This window comes from Pan paniscus, chromosome 7 (genome assembly GCF_029289425.2).
Source record: "Pan paniscus chromosome 7, NHGRI_mPanPan1-v2.0_pri, whole genome shotgun sequence".
NCBI classification, from domain to species: Eukaryota; Metazoa; Chordata; class Mammalia; order Primates; family Hominidae; genus Pan; species Pan paniscus.
The window spans coordinates 117,587,060-117,604,781 of record NC_073256.2 but is presented as its reverse complement, the minus strand read 5'-3'; the positions used below and the strand labels follow the sequence as shown (position 1 = coordinate 117,604,781).

The 17,722-nt window shown below is 37.7% G+C and overlaps 2 protein-coding genes across 16 annotated transcripts in view; one reads left to right on the top strand and one right to left on the bottom strand.

The window, feature by feature from the left end:
• The window catches only part of RNF19A (ring finger protein 19A, RBR E3 ubiquitin protein ligase), a 118,200-nt gene that overhangs the window by 53,204 nt on the left and 47,274 nt on the right, over window positions 1–17,722 (top strand). For 3 of the 15 annotated variants that reach the window (XR_010112999.1, XR_010112998.1, XR_010113000.1), the window contains exon 11: window positions 14,986–15,102. The exons of 10 other annotated variants lie outside the window; for them this stretch is intronic. Coding sequence is in view for 2 of the 5 variants with exons in the window: in XM_055116789.2 (XP_054972764.1) it covers window positions 504–793 (290 nt within the window). In the remaining 3 variants the exon portion in view is untranslated. Of the gene's footprint in view, window positions 1–503; window positions 14,853–14,985; window positions 15,103–17,722 lie in introns of those variants that run through there. 2 more of the 15 variants (XM_055116789.2, XM_055116790.2) reach the window with 1 other exon arrangement.
• Window positions 14,358–17,722, bottom strand: part of SPAG1 (sperm associated antigen 1) — an 84,303-nt gene continuing 80,938 nt past the window's right edge. The window contains exons 17-19 of the mRNA XM_057303063.2: window positions 17,551–17,715; window positions 16,180–16,548; window positions 14,358–16,062 (exon numbers count right to left, since the gene is read on the bottom strand). Coding sequence (XP_057159046.2) covers window positions 15,931–16,062; window positions 16,180–16,548; window positions 17,551–17,715 — 666 coding nt within the window. The 3' untranslated portion in view covers window positions 14,358–15,930. The remainder of the gene's footprint in view (window positions 16,063–16,179; window positions 16,549–17,550; window positions 17,716–17,722) is intronic.

Genomic DNA, 17,722 nt, shown 5'->3' with positions numbered 1-17,722 from the left:
GGCCATGTGGTAGTATTCATAAATATTGCAAGCCATTGTGATTATTCTGCCTTCTGGTCTCAGCTCAAAGGGAAGCATTTGCTGAACTTTTCAACAGTGTTAGAAACTACCCTTTTTTCCTAATTCCTGCCTTTCCACCAGAAAAAAAGATACTGTATACATCAACATAATTATTTTGAGTAAATTGGTTGAATTTAACTTGAGTAAATATATCTATCATTAAATTATGAAGAGAAATCAGTATTATAAATCCTCAGAAAAGTGGAAAGATCAGCTAACTTGGGAAAAGGGGAAAAAAGTAAAAAGATCTTAAAAGACTATTTTAAGAGATTCTATTCTAGCAACATTAGATTATGAAACGAGCCATTTAAATTCAAGCTAATTGTAATCAGATGCTTTCTATTCTTGTAGCTTCTGTAAAATGCATAGATGGTTTTTCTGTTTCCCTGGTATATAGTTAATGCTTCATGAAAATAATTTTTTTTTTTTTTTTTTTTTTTGAGATGGAGTCTCACTTTGTAGCCCAAGCCTCGAGTGCAGTGGTGCGATCTCAGCTCACTGCAACCTCCGCCTCCTGGGCTCAAGCAGTTCTCGTGCCTCAGCCTCCCAAGTAGCTGGGATTACAGGCAAACATCACCACGCCCGGCTAATTTTTTTGTGTGTTTTAGTAGAGACGAGGTTTCGCCATGTTGCCCAGGGTGGTCACAAACTCCTGAGCTCAAGTGATCCACCCACCTCGGCCTCCCAAAGTCCTGGGATTACTGGCGTGAACCACCATGCTCGGCCAAAATAATCTTATGAATATGTTGACTGCCTTCTTGACATTTCTTTAAAAGGCTAAAGATGAAATGGAAAGCTAAATGATCTTCAGAGGAACACAGCAAAAATAGTGCCCTATAGGAGGCTGGTGCATTCATTCACCCTACACCTACTTCTGGTGATACTCCCAACCAGTACCACTTCAGTCTCACCTTAAAACTAGCTTCAAAAATTCCTTGTCTCCTGGATCTTTCAACTAGCTTCAGAAATTCCTTGTCTCCTGTATCCTTCAAAGTTGGATTAATTTAGGACCAAGCCAGTTTTCCCTGGAGCTCAACTCGGGGCTAGCCTTGAACAAGAGATACCTCCAGGGTATTCAAAATAAACCTTAACTCACTGAAATCTTGTTAAAACTCTTTGTACTTTAAAGCCTGTTGGAAAAATCATCTGGTAATGAGAGAAAAGAAATACAAAGATTATAATAGTATATCCTACTGTTGATTATGTGGACCACCAATTTAACTGGTAGATTCACTTCATTGTACAAATTCCCAGCTTCAGAGCACTTAGTTAGCTTTTTATATTAAATGCACATAATCCATCACTCCTAACTTATTTTTGCTGGAAATTGTGTTAATTTGTAAACATGTAAGACTTTCCCTAGCCTGTTATTTAGGTAAACATATAGACAAATCACCAAAGGATAAAGTATGTGTTGAAAACCGTCGGAGCTATTAATTGCTACATGACATGAGCAAAAGAAACTCCTGCTCCATAGATTGTTTTGCCTTTCCATTCACAGTCATCACGCTTCTTACAGATTCTAGTCTGTACTTGGATCTAAGGAAAAAAATTCTTTTCTCAAGGCTACATTTCATATGGTTCCTTTTAATGGATTTGTTGTTTCATTTATTTCCTTCACTAGAGCATGAGATATCATTGCTTAACAGCCAGTGTTTACATACTGGTTGATTTTTGAATGCCAAAAATAGTATTCTAAACTTGGGGAGAGTTATGTTATTTAGGGTGGCTATCATTTAATAGCTGGATATGAAAAAGTTTGCAGTTTTAAAATTTAGTTCAGATTGGATCACTGTACATCATATGCTAGTCAGAATTTTTGTGACTTCTACCAATTTATTCGTTCAACAAAGTAGATGCTGGAAATACAGCATAGTACCAAATAAACACCCTGGCTTCAGAGGGCTTATATTAGAATTTGGAGGATACAAAAATAATAAACATATGCATGTAGCTTAAAATAATGGAACCAGATGTAAAATAACCAGAAGATGATTGCTATGAAAAATTAGAGGTGGGCACAATAAGAGTGACTGGGATTTTGGGGAAGCAGTACTGTTTTATACAGGGCAGAACAGGAAAAGTCTCTAGAAGACATTTGTCCCAAGATCTAAAGGAAATGAAGGAACCATGTAAAAACATACCTGGTGAATGAGCATTTTCAGAAACATCTCCAAGGTGAGTTAGTGGACAATTTAGACATCAGTCTTGGAATCTGAATTTGCTATCTAATAGGGCAAGTCTGCCACTGTTTTTTCCTTGGATGGTGTCTTGACTGTCCTTGGCACTTTATATTTCCATAAACATATTAGAATAACCTTGTTGTGTTTCACTAATTTTGATTGGGATTACATTGAATCTATAATTATCCCTATAGAATTCTTTTACATCTTTTGTTAAATTTCATTCCCAGGTACTTGATATTTTTTATCCTATAATGTATATTTTTTAAATGTCATTTTCTTTCTTTCTTTTTGAGAAAGAGTTTCACTCTTGTTGCCCAGACTGGAGTGCAGTGGTGCGATCTCAGCTCACTGCAACCTCTGCCTCCTGGGTTCAAGCGTTTCTCCTGCCTCAGCCTCCCGAGTAGCTGGGATTACAGGTGTCCCACCACCACACCCAGCTAATTTCTTGTATTTTTAGTAGAGAAGGGGTTTCGTTATGTTAGCCAGGCTGGTCTCAAACTCCTGACCTCCAGTGATCCACCTGCTTCGGCCTCCCAAAGTGCTGGGATTACAGGCGTAAGTCACCACGCCCAGCCTCATTTTCTGTTTGTAACTAATAGTATAGAGAAATGCCATTGATTTTGTATAACAATTTTGTATCTGGTGAATCTTACTCTTTTAATTCCAATGGTTTATCTCCAGATTCTTTGGGATATCACTGTACAATTATCACTTGTGAATGTTTGTATTAAACACTTTTACGGTGCTTTGAAGTGTGAAATACTTTCCGAGCACTTTTAAAATAGTAACTTATGGAAAAGCAAACAGTAAAAGAAAAATATAACTTATCAAGTTTACTTATATAACAAACCTGCACATGTACCCCTGAACTTTAAAGTTAAATTAAAAAGTAATATTAGGTTTACCTTGAACAGTGAATAGGGGTCATATAATTTAGAAAGATGCAAAAGGTAATTGTATATCAAATTATATACTAAAGTCTTAATTATCATTAGAGTTGGTTCAAAATAAAATACTTATTCCTCAGAACAACTCTGTGAAGGAGGTATTACTATCTTCATTACAGATGGGGGTAACTGAGGCACAGAGATATTAAGTAATTTGCCTGGAGTTGCACAGCTGCTAAGTGGTAGAGGTGGGATTCCCATTGTTTTGTTTTTTTTCTCTTAGATCATTGCATCATTTATTTATTTTTCTGGCCTTTTGCACTGGCTGGGACTTCTAGTGTATACTTCTGAATAGCAGTGGTTATAGGGGGCATTGTTGATTTGTTAATAACCTCAAAGGGAAACCTTTCATCATTTCAGCTATTATTTGCCACAGATGTATTTATAGGATATCCTTTATTGAATTTTGTAAATTATCTTCTAACTCCTAGTTTGCCAAGAGTTTTTACCTTTGAGAATACGTTGAATTTTATTGGCTGCTTATTTGGTGGCGGGAGCATCTGCCATATAATTGTGATTAATGTGTTAATGTAGTGAATTTGATTCTTCAAATGTTAACCTGGGGCAAACTTCAGTGATCAGAGTATGTAAGATTGGAATGATGTCTTCCTTGAATGTTTGGTAGAAATTGCTATTAAGGCTGTCTGCACTTGAATTGTTTGTTTTTTAGTACAAGAGAGAGCCAGGTTTTCAGGGTTAGTAAGCAGCTCATTTTCATCTATATGAGCAGTAAGATAAGGCAGTCTCTTTGCTCTATAAGAGTTGACTAATTCTAGAATGTGTGGGCTGGCTGGTGACAAGATAGTCTTGCTTTTACTTTTTTTTTTTTCTTTCCAGCCTTTTGCCTAAATAGCGTTGGATCACATATTTCTGTCACTTTTTGTCCTGCATGGAGGTAAAATATAGACATACATAACACCATGTGTTCCAGGTATTAATACCTCCAGATTCTTAATTCTGTATTCAAGATATTAGGAGAACAAATCTTAAAGGAACTCTAGTCTCATGAGGGCAGGGACCTTGTCTTTCCTTTTATTTTTCCTATACTTATAGTATTTATATATATGAAGAGGAAATTCTGATGGGACAGAAGAACAACTGAGCAAAGGGAATGAGGATGTTTCTGGACTCAATTCAGAGTTGATAACCAGTCACTTCATAATATTGTACAGTAAAATAAGTTGTTTGAAGCAATACAGTGGCTGAAAAGACAGTTAACTTTTAACAAGGTTTTATACCAAATACATTAGTTTACAAATATTCTATCATGTATGACAGCCATTGGACCTAATTTTCAGGGTTAATATAGCCAAGGCATTTTAATTTTGCTTTTGGGGGCTTTTTGTTGCTTTTTTGCTGTTTAAAGAAATTGTAATACTTTCAACTAGATAAGGAAATCACAGTTGCCTTAGAGGTATCATGAACTGATGTTCTAGAGACTTTCTATTGAAAGCTTAATTAAAATGTGCACAAATTATTTCCCCATCCTTTTTTCCTTGCCTTCTTTTTGTGTTTTGTTCTCCCCTTCTCTGCCTCCTTCCCTCATTATCTTCCCCCATAACCAGTGCAAATGACAAAATGTGTGTGATGCCAGTTTTCTCCATGTTCATAGTCACACACAATGCATATATACATTAATTTTCTTGATTTTTTCTCAGTAATATCTTTGGGAAATCTGTCCAAGTCAACTGTATAACTCCAACTCATTCTTTTTAATGGCTGCATAAGAATTCTGTAGTATAGATGTGCTGCAGTTATTCAGACATTCTCGTATTGATGAGCATTCACTTTGTTATTTGTTGTTTCTTTCCTCAATACAAAACACTGCAAAAAACATTCTAATAATTACGTCCTTATATTCTGGTACTTCTAAGTATGGGAGATAAATTCAAGGAAATCAAATGGCTAGGTTAAAGTCCATGTCTATTGAATTTTTAAAAGGTTACCAGATTGTCTCCCAAAAAAGGCTGTCACAATTTACAATTTGCTAACAATACATGAGTTCCCTTTTCCCTGCATTCTACTAACAATAGGTATTAGAGCTTTACAAACTTTTTAAATGTTTGGTGTAAAGTATTATCTATTATCTAATGTTACATTTTCCTGGCTAGTAAATGTGTACATCTTTTTGTGCTTTTTTTTTTGGCCTAGGGGCTGGAAGATGGTATTTGAGTTTGCTGTTCTCTAAATTGGCTCTTATATCCTTTGCCTATTTTTTTTTTTATTGTTTTCTTGTCAGTTTGAAAGGTATTTTGGCCAGGTGTAGTGGCTCACTTTGGGAGGCTGAGGCAGGAGGATTGCTTGAGGCCAGGAGTTCAAGACTAGCCTGGGCAACATGGCAAAACCCCATCTCTGTTAATAAATAAAAATGAAAATAGGGCCGGGTGCGGTGGCTCACACCTATAATCCCAGCTACTTGAGAGGCTGAGGCAGGAGAATAGCTTGAACCCCGGGAGGCAGAGGTTACAGTGAGCTGAGATCACGCCACTGCACTCCAGCCTGGGCAACAGAGCAAGACTCTGTCTCAGAAAAATAAATTTAAAAAAATGAAAATAAATATATTTTTTATACTATAGCTGTTAATAGTTTGACTCTTGTATTTTTCTCCAAATATGTCATTCGACTGTTAGCGTTGTGTGTGCATTCTATTTTATCCTTAAGTAAACTTTTAATTTTTGAATATTTTTAGATTTACAGAAAAGTTGCAGATATTTCAGCGTTTCCACATACTCTTTACATTTTTTTTCTGCAATATGAAACCTGTTGTGTGTCTTTAATTGTAATATTTTAGACCTTCTGGTCATGATTAAGCTCTCCTCTCTTTCTAAATTGTACTTGTAGTCTCTTTTGGTAGTTTGTAGTGAGATTTTAAATTTTTCATATTTTATAAAATCTATCTTCAATTTATCTTAGCATTTAGTGTAATATAAAGGTCCAGTTTTACTTTCTTCCAGATAGAAAGCCATTTGTGATGGCACTATTTTAAAAATAATCTTTCCAAATTTCCCAGTGATTTGAATACTGTGTTTACACTAGAATCCATTTCTAGATTTCTACCAAAAAGTCTGCTGGGATTTTGACTGAATCACCACTGATACCTATTTATCAATATGAGGAAAACTGGCATCTTAACAATATCAAGTCTTCCTATTCATGTATACAGTATATCTTTTAGTTTTTTAATTTCAACAATGCTTTGTAGTTTTCAGTGTACAGATCTCTTAAAAATATCAATTTATGATTACATTCATTACGAGTATATAGAAATTAGATTTTTGTATATTGATCTTGAATCCTACGACCTTGTAAGTCACATTAATTTTAGTAGTTTTTTTGTAGATTCTATAGACTTTTTTTTCTTTTTTAAGTCGGAGCCTCGCTCTGTCGCCCAGGCTGCAGTGCAGTGGCTTGATCTCAGATCACTGCAACTTCCGCCTCCTGGGTTCAAGCAGTTCTCCTGCCTTAGCCTCCAGAGTAGCTAGGATTACAGGTGTGCACCACCACACCTAGCTGATTTTTGTGGGGTTTTTGTTTGTTTGTTTTCTTTTTAAATAAAGACAGAGTTTCACCATGTTGGCCAGGCTGATCTTGAATTCCTGACCTCAGATGATCCGCCTGCCTCAGCCACCCAAAGTGCTGGGATTACAGGTTTGAGCCACCGTACCCGGCCTCTATTGGCTTTTCTACATAGATAATTGTGTCTGCAAATAAAGAAAGGTTACTTCTTCTTTTCCAATCTGGATGCCTTTTATAACATTTTAACCCCTTATTGCACTGGTTTCAACCTCCAGTACAATGTTAAATAGGAAGGGTGAGAGGACATCTTTACCTTGTTTCCAGTCATGGGGTGGAGGTAGTCTTTCAGTCTTCCTCAGTTTTTATTCCTGCTGGCAGGTTCTTGAAAAACTCAAGTAGGTGGCCTTATCAGGATTGATTGGAAAACCCCAGAGTTTGCCTCTAAGTTATTCACTACCTTGGATGATTTGCTTCCCCCCACCCCACTTCATTTTTCACAATTGAGATGCAGTTCGCATAATTCACATTTTAAAGTGTACAATTCAGTGTTTTTACAAGGTTGTACAACTGTTACTAATATCTGACTCCAGAACATTTTCATCACCCCAGAAAGAACCCTTTACCCATTAGTAGTCAGTTCCCACTTCCCCTACCTCTCAGTCCCTGGCATCTACTAATTTACTCTCTCTATGGCTTTGTCCATTCCAGACATTTCACATAAATGGAATAATAAAATGTGGCCTTTTGTGTCCCACTTCTTTCACTTACTACTTTCAAAGTTCATCCAAGGGATAGCATGTATCACTACCTCATTCTTTTTTATGGCTGAATAATATTCAGAAATGCTTTGTAGTTTTCAGTGTACAGATCTCTTAAAGAGATCAATTTATGATTACATTCATTACTAGTATATAGAAATAAAATAGATTTTTGTATATTGATCTTGAATCCTATGACCTTGTAAATCATATTAATTTTAGTAGTTTTTTTTGTAGATTCTATAGACTTTTTTTTTTTTTTTTTTTGAGTCGGAGCCTCGCTCTGTCGCCCAGGCTGCAGTGCAGTGGCTTGATCTCAGATCACTGCAACTTCCGCCTCCCGGGTTCAAGCAGTTCTCCTGCCTCAGCCTATAGAAAGCCTATACAGAAAAGCCTATAGAGGCCGGGTGTGGTGGCTCACGCCTGTAATCCCAGCACTTTGGGAGGCCGAGGCAGGCGGATCATCCGTCAGGAATTCAAGATCAGCCTGGCCAGCATGGCGAAACTCTGTCCTTATTTAAATCTATTCATTAGTTAGTTGATGGACATTTGGGTGGTTTCCACTTTTTGGCTATTATGAGTAGAACTGCTGTGAACATTTGTGTACAAGTTTTTGTGTGAACATATGTTTTCTACTTTCAGTAATAGGGGTTGCAGAATTATTGGATCAAAATGGCAACTCTCTGTTTAAGTTTTTGAGGGGCTGCCAAAGTTTTCCAAAGCAGCTGCACCATTTTACATTCCCATCAGCAATGTATGCAGTTTTTAATTTCTCCACATCCTCACCAATACTTGTTATTGTCCACCTTTTTTTTTTTATTGTAGCCACCCTAACAAAATCTTTGCCCTTGTTTTAGCACAAGTATGAATTAGGATCAAAATTATGTTTATTGAAATAGTCATACCAATCCGCTGCTTAATTACAGAAAATAATTGGCCTTATTTTGCCGGGCGCAGTGGCTCATGCCTGTAATTCCAGCACAGCAGTTTGGGAGGCTGAGGCAGATGGATCACTTGAGGTCAGGAGTTCAAGACCAGCCTGTCCAACATGATGAAACTCCATCTCTACTAAAAATACAAAAATTAGCTGGGCGAAGTGGTGCACACCTGTAATCCCAGATACTTGGGAGGCTGAGGCAGGAGAATTATTTTAACCTGGGAGGCAGAGGTTCCAGTGAGCCGAGATCGTGCCACTGCACTCCAGCCTGGGTGACAGAGCAGGACTGCATCTCAAACACAACAAAAAAGAACAAAAAGCAGCTGATACAAAAGGGACACTCTGACCTCCTTTTTAAAAATAAAAATAAATTGGTCCTATTTTACAGATGGGAAACTGATACAAAAGAGATCTAATGGCAGGTAGTAAGATTAAATTTTAGGCTATTTTTGAACTTGGGTCACTATTAAAAATAGAATATTAATTCAGGTTGCTTCGTAAGTCTCCTGTCTGCTGTTTCCTGCACTGTGAAGCATACCTGCAGTGGCAGAATTTTTCTTACCAAGTTCCTTCCTCCTGCAATGTGGTACTGGAAATTCTACAGTAAAGTAATCCATTCACACTGAGCTCTCCCTTCTCATTGACCTGAGTCTATTTCAAAACATGGCTTAGGTTTTACCTCTTCCTGAAATGTTCTTGAGTAACCCTATTTGGCCCTTTTAATACCTTTAACACTTGCACATTTCATTGATGCTGTTTTCTCCTAGGAGAGTCTCTTGCACTTGGTGTTATTGACAGTTTTTTTGCAAATGAAGTATGAGCTCATTAAAAGCAGGGGCTATCTTTTAAAAAGTTTATCCCCCACAATACTTACTCAGAGCATCATAAATAGTGTCATTCACTGGCAATGCTTATGCAATTCAGATGTTAATTATTGCATCCTCAGCCTCTATGCTGTAGATCATAAATTCTAACTTCCCTAAGCATCATAAGAGAGATTTTTAGATTTCCAACCCCCTAGACTGTAAGATTCTCAAGTGACTCTGTGCAAACATTTCAAGAACAACTGTTTGAGAAATATTTAGAGTGTCATTGTAAACATTTCTGTAATAGGAACTTCCTAATCTGAACTCTGGAGACAAGAACACCAATGGGGCAATGTCCTCAGCAAACTTTACTAAGCATCCATTAGCCTATACCAGACTCTGGACGTACAACTGTTTGCATATTGGTTCATTCTCAAAACAATGACAGATTGGAAAATAAAGATGCTATTGCAAACATTCTCTGTAGCTCAAGTTGTGGGGTAACCTCTTGGCTGTTGTACCATGACTAATTTCCAGGAGATGACACCAGAGGTCCAAGACTAGCTGCTTCTGTCTATATTAATACTTCTATTGGAGGGATCTTAATGTGTGCCTCTTCTCCAGTAAATAACTATTAAGGTGTCCACACTATTTGAAAAGAGGTTTCTTACATTTTTCTAACACATAGATGATATTATACTTAAGAAAGCAGTTATACACATGGAAGGAAAGATAAGGTGCTTATCAAATAAAAGGCATTTTACATGAACCACATAAACCAGCAACTCCAAATGGTAGGAAGATACTCCATTTTGCAGACGAGGAACCTGAAGACTGCAAGGTTATACAGCTCCTAAGTAGAGCTGGGATTTGATTCCAGGTGTATCTGATGCCAAAGTCTGTGCTCTTAAGCAGTTTCCCAGAGGAAAAGGAAAGCTGCTGAGAGTCTCTTGCTTTTCATTGATTCTTCTGATATCAATTGACTTTCAGCCACCTCTTTGATTTTTGGCAAAAGGCATCAAAACCTATAAAGTCGGCTGGGTGCGGTGGCTCATGCCTGTAATCGCAGCACTTGGGGAGGCTGAAGCAGGAGGATCGCTTGAGGCCAGGAGTTTGAGACCAACCTGGGTAACATAATGAGACCCTGTCTCTACTTTAAAAAAAAAAAAAAAAAATAGCCGGGCATGGTGGTGTATGCCCGTAGACCCAGCTATTCAGGAGGATGAGGCAGAAGGACTGCTTGAGTCCAGGAGGTTGAGGCTGCAGTGAGCCATGATTATGTCATTGCACTCCAACCTGGGCAACAGAGCTGAGACCCTGTCTCTAAAAAGCAAAAAACCTATAAACGTGACAAAATTCATAGTACTTTACAGATAGATTTCTCCTTACAGACATTCCTTGATAGAGGTCAGGCAGGAGAATTCTGTGACTTGCACATCAGTTTTTAGGGAGTCCTTTTGGTCTGAGTGGCTACAGGCTAATAGGAAAGTAAAACAAATTCCAGCTACACACTTCGCTCCATTCTCTTCCTAGAGAGCAAAACCCATGTGTTAGGAAAGTAACTATAAGAAAATATATTTGAAATCACTTTAACAACATGCTGTGCCATAACTCATGCTTAATCTCTACACATAACATAGAAATCAAGCCTTCTGAACTACTTCCTGGGAGGCCTCTAGCGAACAGTATACTACTCCTAATAGGCACCATCACTTGGTAGGATAAAGGGAGTTTTCACTAAGATGCATAAGAAGTGGAAATGAAAAGGTTAAGCTTAGAAGCTCCATGTGTTTGAAGCTTTCCTGACAAATATCAAATTCTCAATATATCCATCACTTTGCAGTCTCGACTTGTAGAGGCCTTTTCATTTTAAGATCTTGCTCATGAAGGAGGCACTCTCTGAATTTGCCTAGATTAGATTATGGCTCAGTCTGAGCAATTAAGAAATATAATAGCGCTGGGTGCAGTGGCTCACGCCTGTAATCCCAGCACTTTGGGAGGCCGAGGCGGGTGGATTACGAGGTCAGGAGATCGAGACCATCCTGGCTAACACGGTGAAACCCCGTCTCTACTAAAAATACAAAAAACTAGCCGGGCGTGGTGGCAGGCGCCTGTAGTCCCAGCTACCCAGGCGGGAGGCTGAGGCAGGAGAATGGCGAGAACCCGGGAGGCGGAGTTTGCAGTGAGCCGAGATAGTGCCACTGCACTCCAGCATGGGTGACGGAGCGAGACTCTGTCTCAAAAAAAAAAAAAAAGAAAAAAAAGAAATATAATAGCCTGTCTAGACTCAGTATCATAGCTGTCCTTAAGGTTTGCTTTCTTTGCCTTCCAAATTTCACCTTTTCCCTGAAATCCCAGATAGCAAAAGGGCCAAACCAGCCACAGTTCCTCCGCGTTTCACAATACACAATATCCTTAGGTGTGTTCTTATTTGGGCTTCAATATAAGTGAAAGGATTTAGATGAGATGATCTATAACAATTCTCTCCAGGCTACAATGCGACGCAATTCTATGACTAAGAAAAGGCTGCTGGGGTCGGGCGCGGTGGCTCACGCCTGTAATCCCAGCACTTTGGGAGGCCGAGGCAGGTGGATCACGAGGTCAGGAGATAGAGACCATCTTGGCTAACATGGTGAAACCCCGTCACTACTAAAAAATACAAAAAATTAGCCGGGTGTGGTGGCAGGTGCCTGTAGTCCCAGCTACTCGGGATTATTCTCCTCAGGCAGGAGAATGGCGTGAACCTGGGAGGCGGAGCTTGCAGTGAGCCAAGATATCGCCACCGCACTCCAGCCTGGGCCAAAGCACGAGACTCCGTCTTAAAAAAAAAAAAAAAGGCTGCTGGGTTTGATCAAGGTTGTTGAGAGGAGTTTAAATTCAATAGTGATGGGAGGCAGAAGCCAAAATTCCTTCAAAAAAGGAATCAGTGAGAGGTGGGGAAAATGGAGAATGATTTTTTCATTTTGTCTTGTAAACAGAAAGTTATCCAGTTTTGAAAGCAATGGTATAGGGAAAGATGAAAGGTTGAGACTTTTCTTTAGGTGAAGAATAGCTGCATAGGTTTATAGGCTGACAGGATGGCAGCGATGAAAATGGAGATATTGCAGACATGAAAGAGAAGGTATTATTCTCAGAGGAAAGTCCTAGAAGAAAAGGGAGGAATAAGATCAGGGGTCAGCATTAGAAAAGAGGAGTAAGACTACTTTCAGGGAGAGAACAGTTGGAGGCAGGGGATCTGGTGATGAGTCAAGAGGAGGGGAAGCTGATTGGAGCAGTCCTATGGGATGGTCCGTTACTTCAGTTAAGATCAGGAGGCTGAGGGTGACCATGGGAGCATGTGGTAAAAACTCCAGGGGCCAGACATTAAGAGGCTGGACATGGGAGGTGTGGAATCCTGCATTCAAGATCTGCACACAGGGAACTTTCATATTACCCACAAGCCAGAAATAGTAATGACATTAGTCTCTTATATACTGTGCAATTTAGGAAGTATTTTCATGTTATTTTGCAACAAATCTGTGATTCCAGATGATATTTACTTAACAAACATTTAAAAATAAGCAAATTTAAGCCCAGAGTGACTGTGATTTGCTTGGATGTTTTACATCTAGTAAATAATTGTCACACAGTTTTAATTCAAGGGCTTTTAGTTTCTTTCCTTTCCTTTTCTAACATTTTGTCTTTCACGTTTTTGTCTAGAAACTTTGTTCATAAGGTCCCTAAGGCATGAGTTAAGCTCTGATGATTAAATAACCCACACTCTGTATAGAATTACTTTTGAGACTTCTCTCCTTCCAGATGCACAATTTACAGCAAACCAATTAGATATAACAAGTGCTGACATTCCACTAAAATACTTTAGGTAATACATGTACCCACAAATATAATTATAAAATTACTAAGACATCATTCATTCAGTGAATAACTTACTGAATCTATTATGCCAGGCATTTTGCTGAGCACTATGGGAAGCAGAACTGAACCAGATATTTTGTATCAGACAAGTAAACTCAAAAACACCAAAACAATGTGGTAAGACATCCTGCGCAAACGCAGTTAATCTTGGGTGAGTGTGCCATGTTCGTGTAATGAAATGTCTGCCAGGATGAAATATTAGATGTGAGGACTGAGAGCAAGGAAAGTTTAGAAGCCCAGGTTTCTTAGGCCAGTGTGTGAATGCTGGTACCTTTTGTGGAACTATGGGATAAGTGAAGCCTGAGTTTCAGGGAACAGCGAGTTCCATTTAGGGCATGTATAGTTACAGTATCTGTAAGACATCTGTGTAGAGGTGAACAGTTTGAAGTTGGCTTTACAGGTCAAAGCTCAGGAAAGATTTAAAGGCTGAAGAAAGAAGAGATACAGAAGCAGACTGAGAGGTTAAGTGTTTGGATATAGTTACAAATAATAAAAATCTCAGTGGCTTAACAAAAAAAGCATAAGCTTGTTCATTCTGTGTCCAATGTGGACTGGCAGAACCCTGCTTCAAACCAGCATTCAAAGAACGAGGCTGACAGAGCCAGTCATCTTGTAACTGCACTGACTGCAACATGAAGCCTTGTCACTGTAGCAACGGAAACGATCAGGGAGGGTTTGGGGCCAGATCTTGCATACTTTGGCTCAGAAGTGACACATCACTTTTACCTAAACCCTACTGGCAGAAGTGGTCACGTGGCCCCGACCAATCACAAAGAGGCTGAAAAGTACAATCTTGTGTATGCCCAGAAGGGGAAGAAAACCAGGTCTTAGTTAAGAGTAATGCCAGAGTATAATTAAAATTCTGATATTTTCTGCCATTTTATATGCAGCATGCAATTTTCTGTTCTATCCAGCTATCTCTTAAGCCACATGTTCCAGTAATATTAAGATTCACGCAGTTCTCTGAACATGCCAAGTGACTTCACACTTTCATTCAACCTGCACCTTCAATATGCACGTTGATGCCCTTGCATCTTGTTTCCTCTGCCTATGACATACTCAAGCTGTGGCAGAACTGTGCCCCATGAGAAACCTTTCCTAACCCTCTCTCAGGCAGGCCTGGGCATTCCTCTTGCTCTGTGTTTTCACTATAAATACCAAAATTGCCAATTTACATTCACTAATCTTTTACTCATCTGTGACTGTTAAGGAATAGGCACCTGAACCATTAGTCCATTCACATATTTAATATTTTCCATTACACAGCACAGAGTATATGAACTCAAAAGATAGACTGCCCAGGTTTGGATCCTGGAGAGACCACTTGCAACATTTGTAAATCCTCATTAATTTATACAACCTTCTGTTCCATTGTTTCCTCATCTGTAGCAGAGTTATGAAGATTAAATTAGACAATGTGTGATAAATGACACACAGTGCCTATCACAAAGCTCAACAAAATCACCTACAGTTATTAATGTCACTGTGTCAGGCACCAAAAGAGAAAGTTCCCTTTTGTCTCTAAAGTTAATTTCAAGTTGCTATGTATAGGAAAAGAGTGGTCCCATTTCTGTAAGTAAACTCCATACATAGGATACATTTCTAACAATCCACCATTTACTTTTATAAAAATTCAATAACATTAAAAAGGAGAAATTTTGTTTGAAGACTAAAGTCCCATTACAGATTTTTCACTTATGAACAAAGAAAGCAGTTTCAAAGAAAAATGGCACAGTTTGAAAGATACTATTTACCCAAGATGAGTTAAAATATTCTATAACTTTATATAAAAGATTAGATAAAATAATAATGAATATGGAAATAGTAAACATGATACTAACTTTCATCTTCACTTCTAAGTGAATAAGAAAATGCTCCAGAAAGGGGGAACGCACTACAGACCGCAGAAATGACAGTACACTGATGGAGATTGAAATTCCTTCACTTTGACCCAGTCAACAAAGGAGCTTTCAACATGTATGAGTTCTTCATATTCTTTTACAGTAAAGGAATAAATACAGTCATAAAAGCAGAAAACAAAAAAGGGGGAAGGGGGACATTCAAATGTTTGGTAAAATATGGAGGTAATAATTCAGATATAAATGCAGGCTTAGTTTGCTTTAATACAGTGGTTGGTTTTTTGCTTATATAGGCAATATATAAAAGAAAGCAGCTTTTTAAAATCTAGTAAAAAGTGGTAGAAATTTTTGGCAATTTTTGTTCTTAATTATTAGGCAATGCTTCCATATTAGAAAAAATAAGTTCCTATAGCTCTAAATTAATAAACAATTTAATAATCATTTCATGTTATAGACTTCAGTGTTGCATTTCATTTTAACTGACTGTAATCCACAGGTACTAGTACAAAATAGGATTTATGTGTATCTTAGCAGGATATAAGTGATATAATAATCACTGCTAATGACTTCCACTTTTAAAAAAGAATGTTAAAAGAAATTCATTTCTATCAAACTTAAGAGGACTCCTTCATAGCCCAAAGAAATGCAACTTAACTCAAAATTTTAACAAGTAATTAAAATAATATGTATATCATAAATTAAAATGTATTTTTAACAAGTTCTAAATATACTTATTTGGTTCTGGTACATAAGAAAATATTTACAACTAATAAAAAGCAGATTGTAGAATATACATGTTCTATGTAGGAAAATAAGTAAAATGTTTTATAGTGCAGACCAAACTTTTCTAGGCCAAGTTTTATCCATGCAACTCTTTTACAATACCATCTCATTAACATTCCTGGAACACATACATGCATGGAAGAAATCTAACAATTATCTTGATTTAAAGCTCATACTGCCTTTTTAGGGCCTGTATATCTTCTAAAGTAAAATGGTTGTTTGGTGTGTCCGAAAGGTCCTCAAACAGCTGTTCAATTAGCTCCTTTTGGCCCTTGCTAATTAGTGTCAACATCATCTAAAAGAAGCAAAAAAAAAAAAAAAAAAAACCAACTATGTTAGCATTAAGTAACATTTTTAAGTTACAGAAACCCTAATAAAACCAATTTCTACTAATAAATACTTAGCCACTTACCTTAAACCTTTCTGCTTTACTCAGGTATAAAAGATGCTGATACACCAATGAGGGATCTTTTTCAATAAGATTATTTTTCAGAGACTGAATGAGGAGAAGGAATGTATCCCCTTCAAGTTTGTTACTTAAAAACATCGGCAAATCTTTTGGTGCAGTGATGGCTAAAAGATGTGCACAGGCTTCTTTATCCTTCCTGGTACTGAGAGCATTTATAATCTGACCAAATTCATAGGCATTATTAGGCTTGGCTATCGGAAGTTTCTCAGGGTCTTCTGGTGACCTGCTGCTTTTGCCTCCCTTCTCAGAAGCAAGGCATCCCGTGGAGACCTCCCCTGCAGGTCTTCCAGGCTCCTCCTTGCTTTCATTCACCTTCATGAAGAAAAGAAAAATGCATTGTGACACTGAACCACAATCACCACATACATCCTAAGTACGTCTGTCAGAATGAGAATTGAAAACTACAAGTAGACTGTACTGTAGTCCAGTTCCAAGTGAAAAATTTGTAATAATTTTTTTTAGGAAGAGAAGTTTTAGGGTATAAGATCCAATTCATAAAAGTTTTAAAAAATTATTTGACACTGAAACTATGACAACAAAATTTAATTTTTAGACTTTCCCATAAATACAATTGTATAAATGCCTATGTCAATTTTATCTCCTTTTCACAATAAATTTTAACAGAGAAATGAACTTACATTGCTCAATTCTCCTAAAACAGTTTTTTCTTCCCTCCTTAAAGAGGAAAAAAAACCTTCCTAGCTTCTCTTACATATTAGCCTCTTACTCTTAGTGGAAATGTGAGACTATAAATGGGGTATTAGCATTCATGAATGTACAGGGATTCACAGCCTAACATTCTTCCCTAATATTAGGCAGAGAAAAACATTTTAGTTATCTGAATCACAAAAGCAGTTTGATCCTGAGGTAGTTCGAGATCTCTGATGAGGCAGTCATATTTCAGAGTGCTAAAAAGGTCTGAATCAATCTGGATAATCTCTATGAGGTGAGGCTTTCAGGGCCCCTGTAACAAAATCAGTCCCGTCAGGATTCTCCAGGTCTACCCTGGAGCAAAGTCAGTGGCCACTGGTTCCCAGTGTACTCTGGAGTGGGAGCAGTACAGATGGAGGCCAAAGAAAGGAAGAACTGCAGTAATGCAGAGACTCCCAGTACCATCCATGGACCCATGATGGGAAATATAATGGCTAATTATCATTGCAAAGGAGACATTTTGTTGCTGGTTAAAATTTTGTCACTGATCATCAGAATAAAAACACAAAATTAAAAATGTTTTAGAACTCACAGGAATATGACCTTAGAATCCAGTCTAAGGTCCCCAAAAGAGTAGTTTCAAAGATAATCAAATACAAATACCTCTTGAATCTCAATTTTCCTTCTCTCCTTTTCTTTGTTGAATGGTGCTGTCTTATCCTTAAGATTAAGGAGTCTAGTTACCTCTTCCAGTTCCATCTTTGCCTCAATAATACTTGGGTCTAGTAGGATAACTTTATTGAGATCAATTAAGCTTTTCTGATAATTCTGTAAG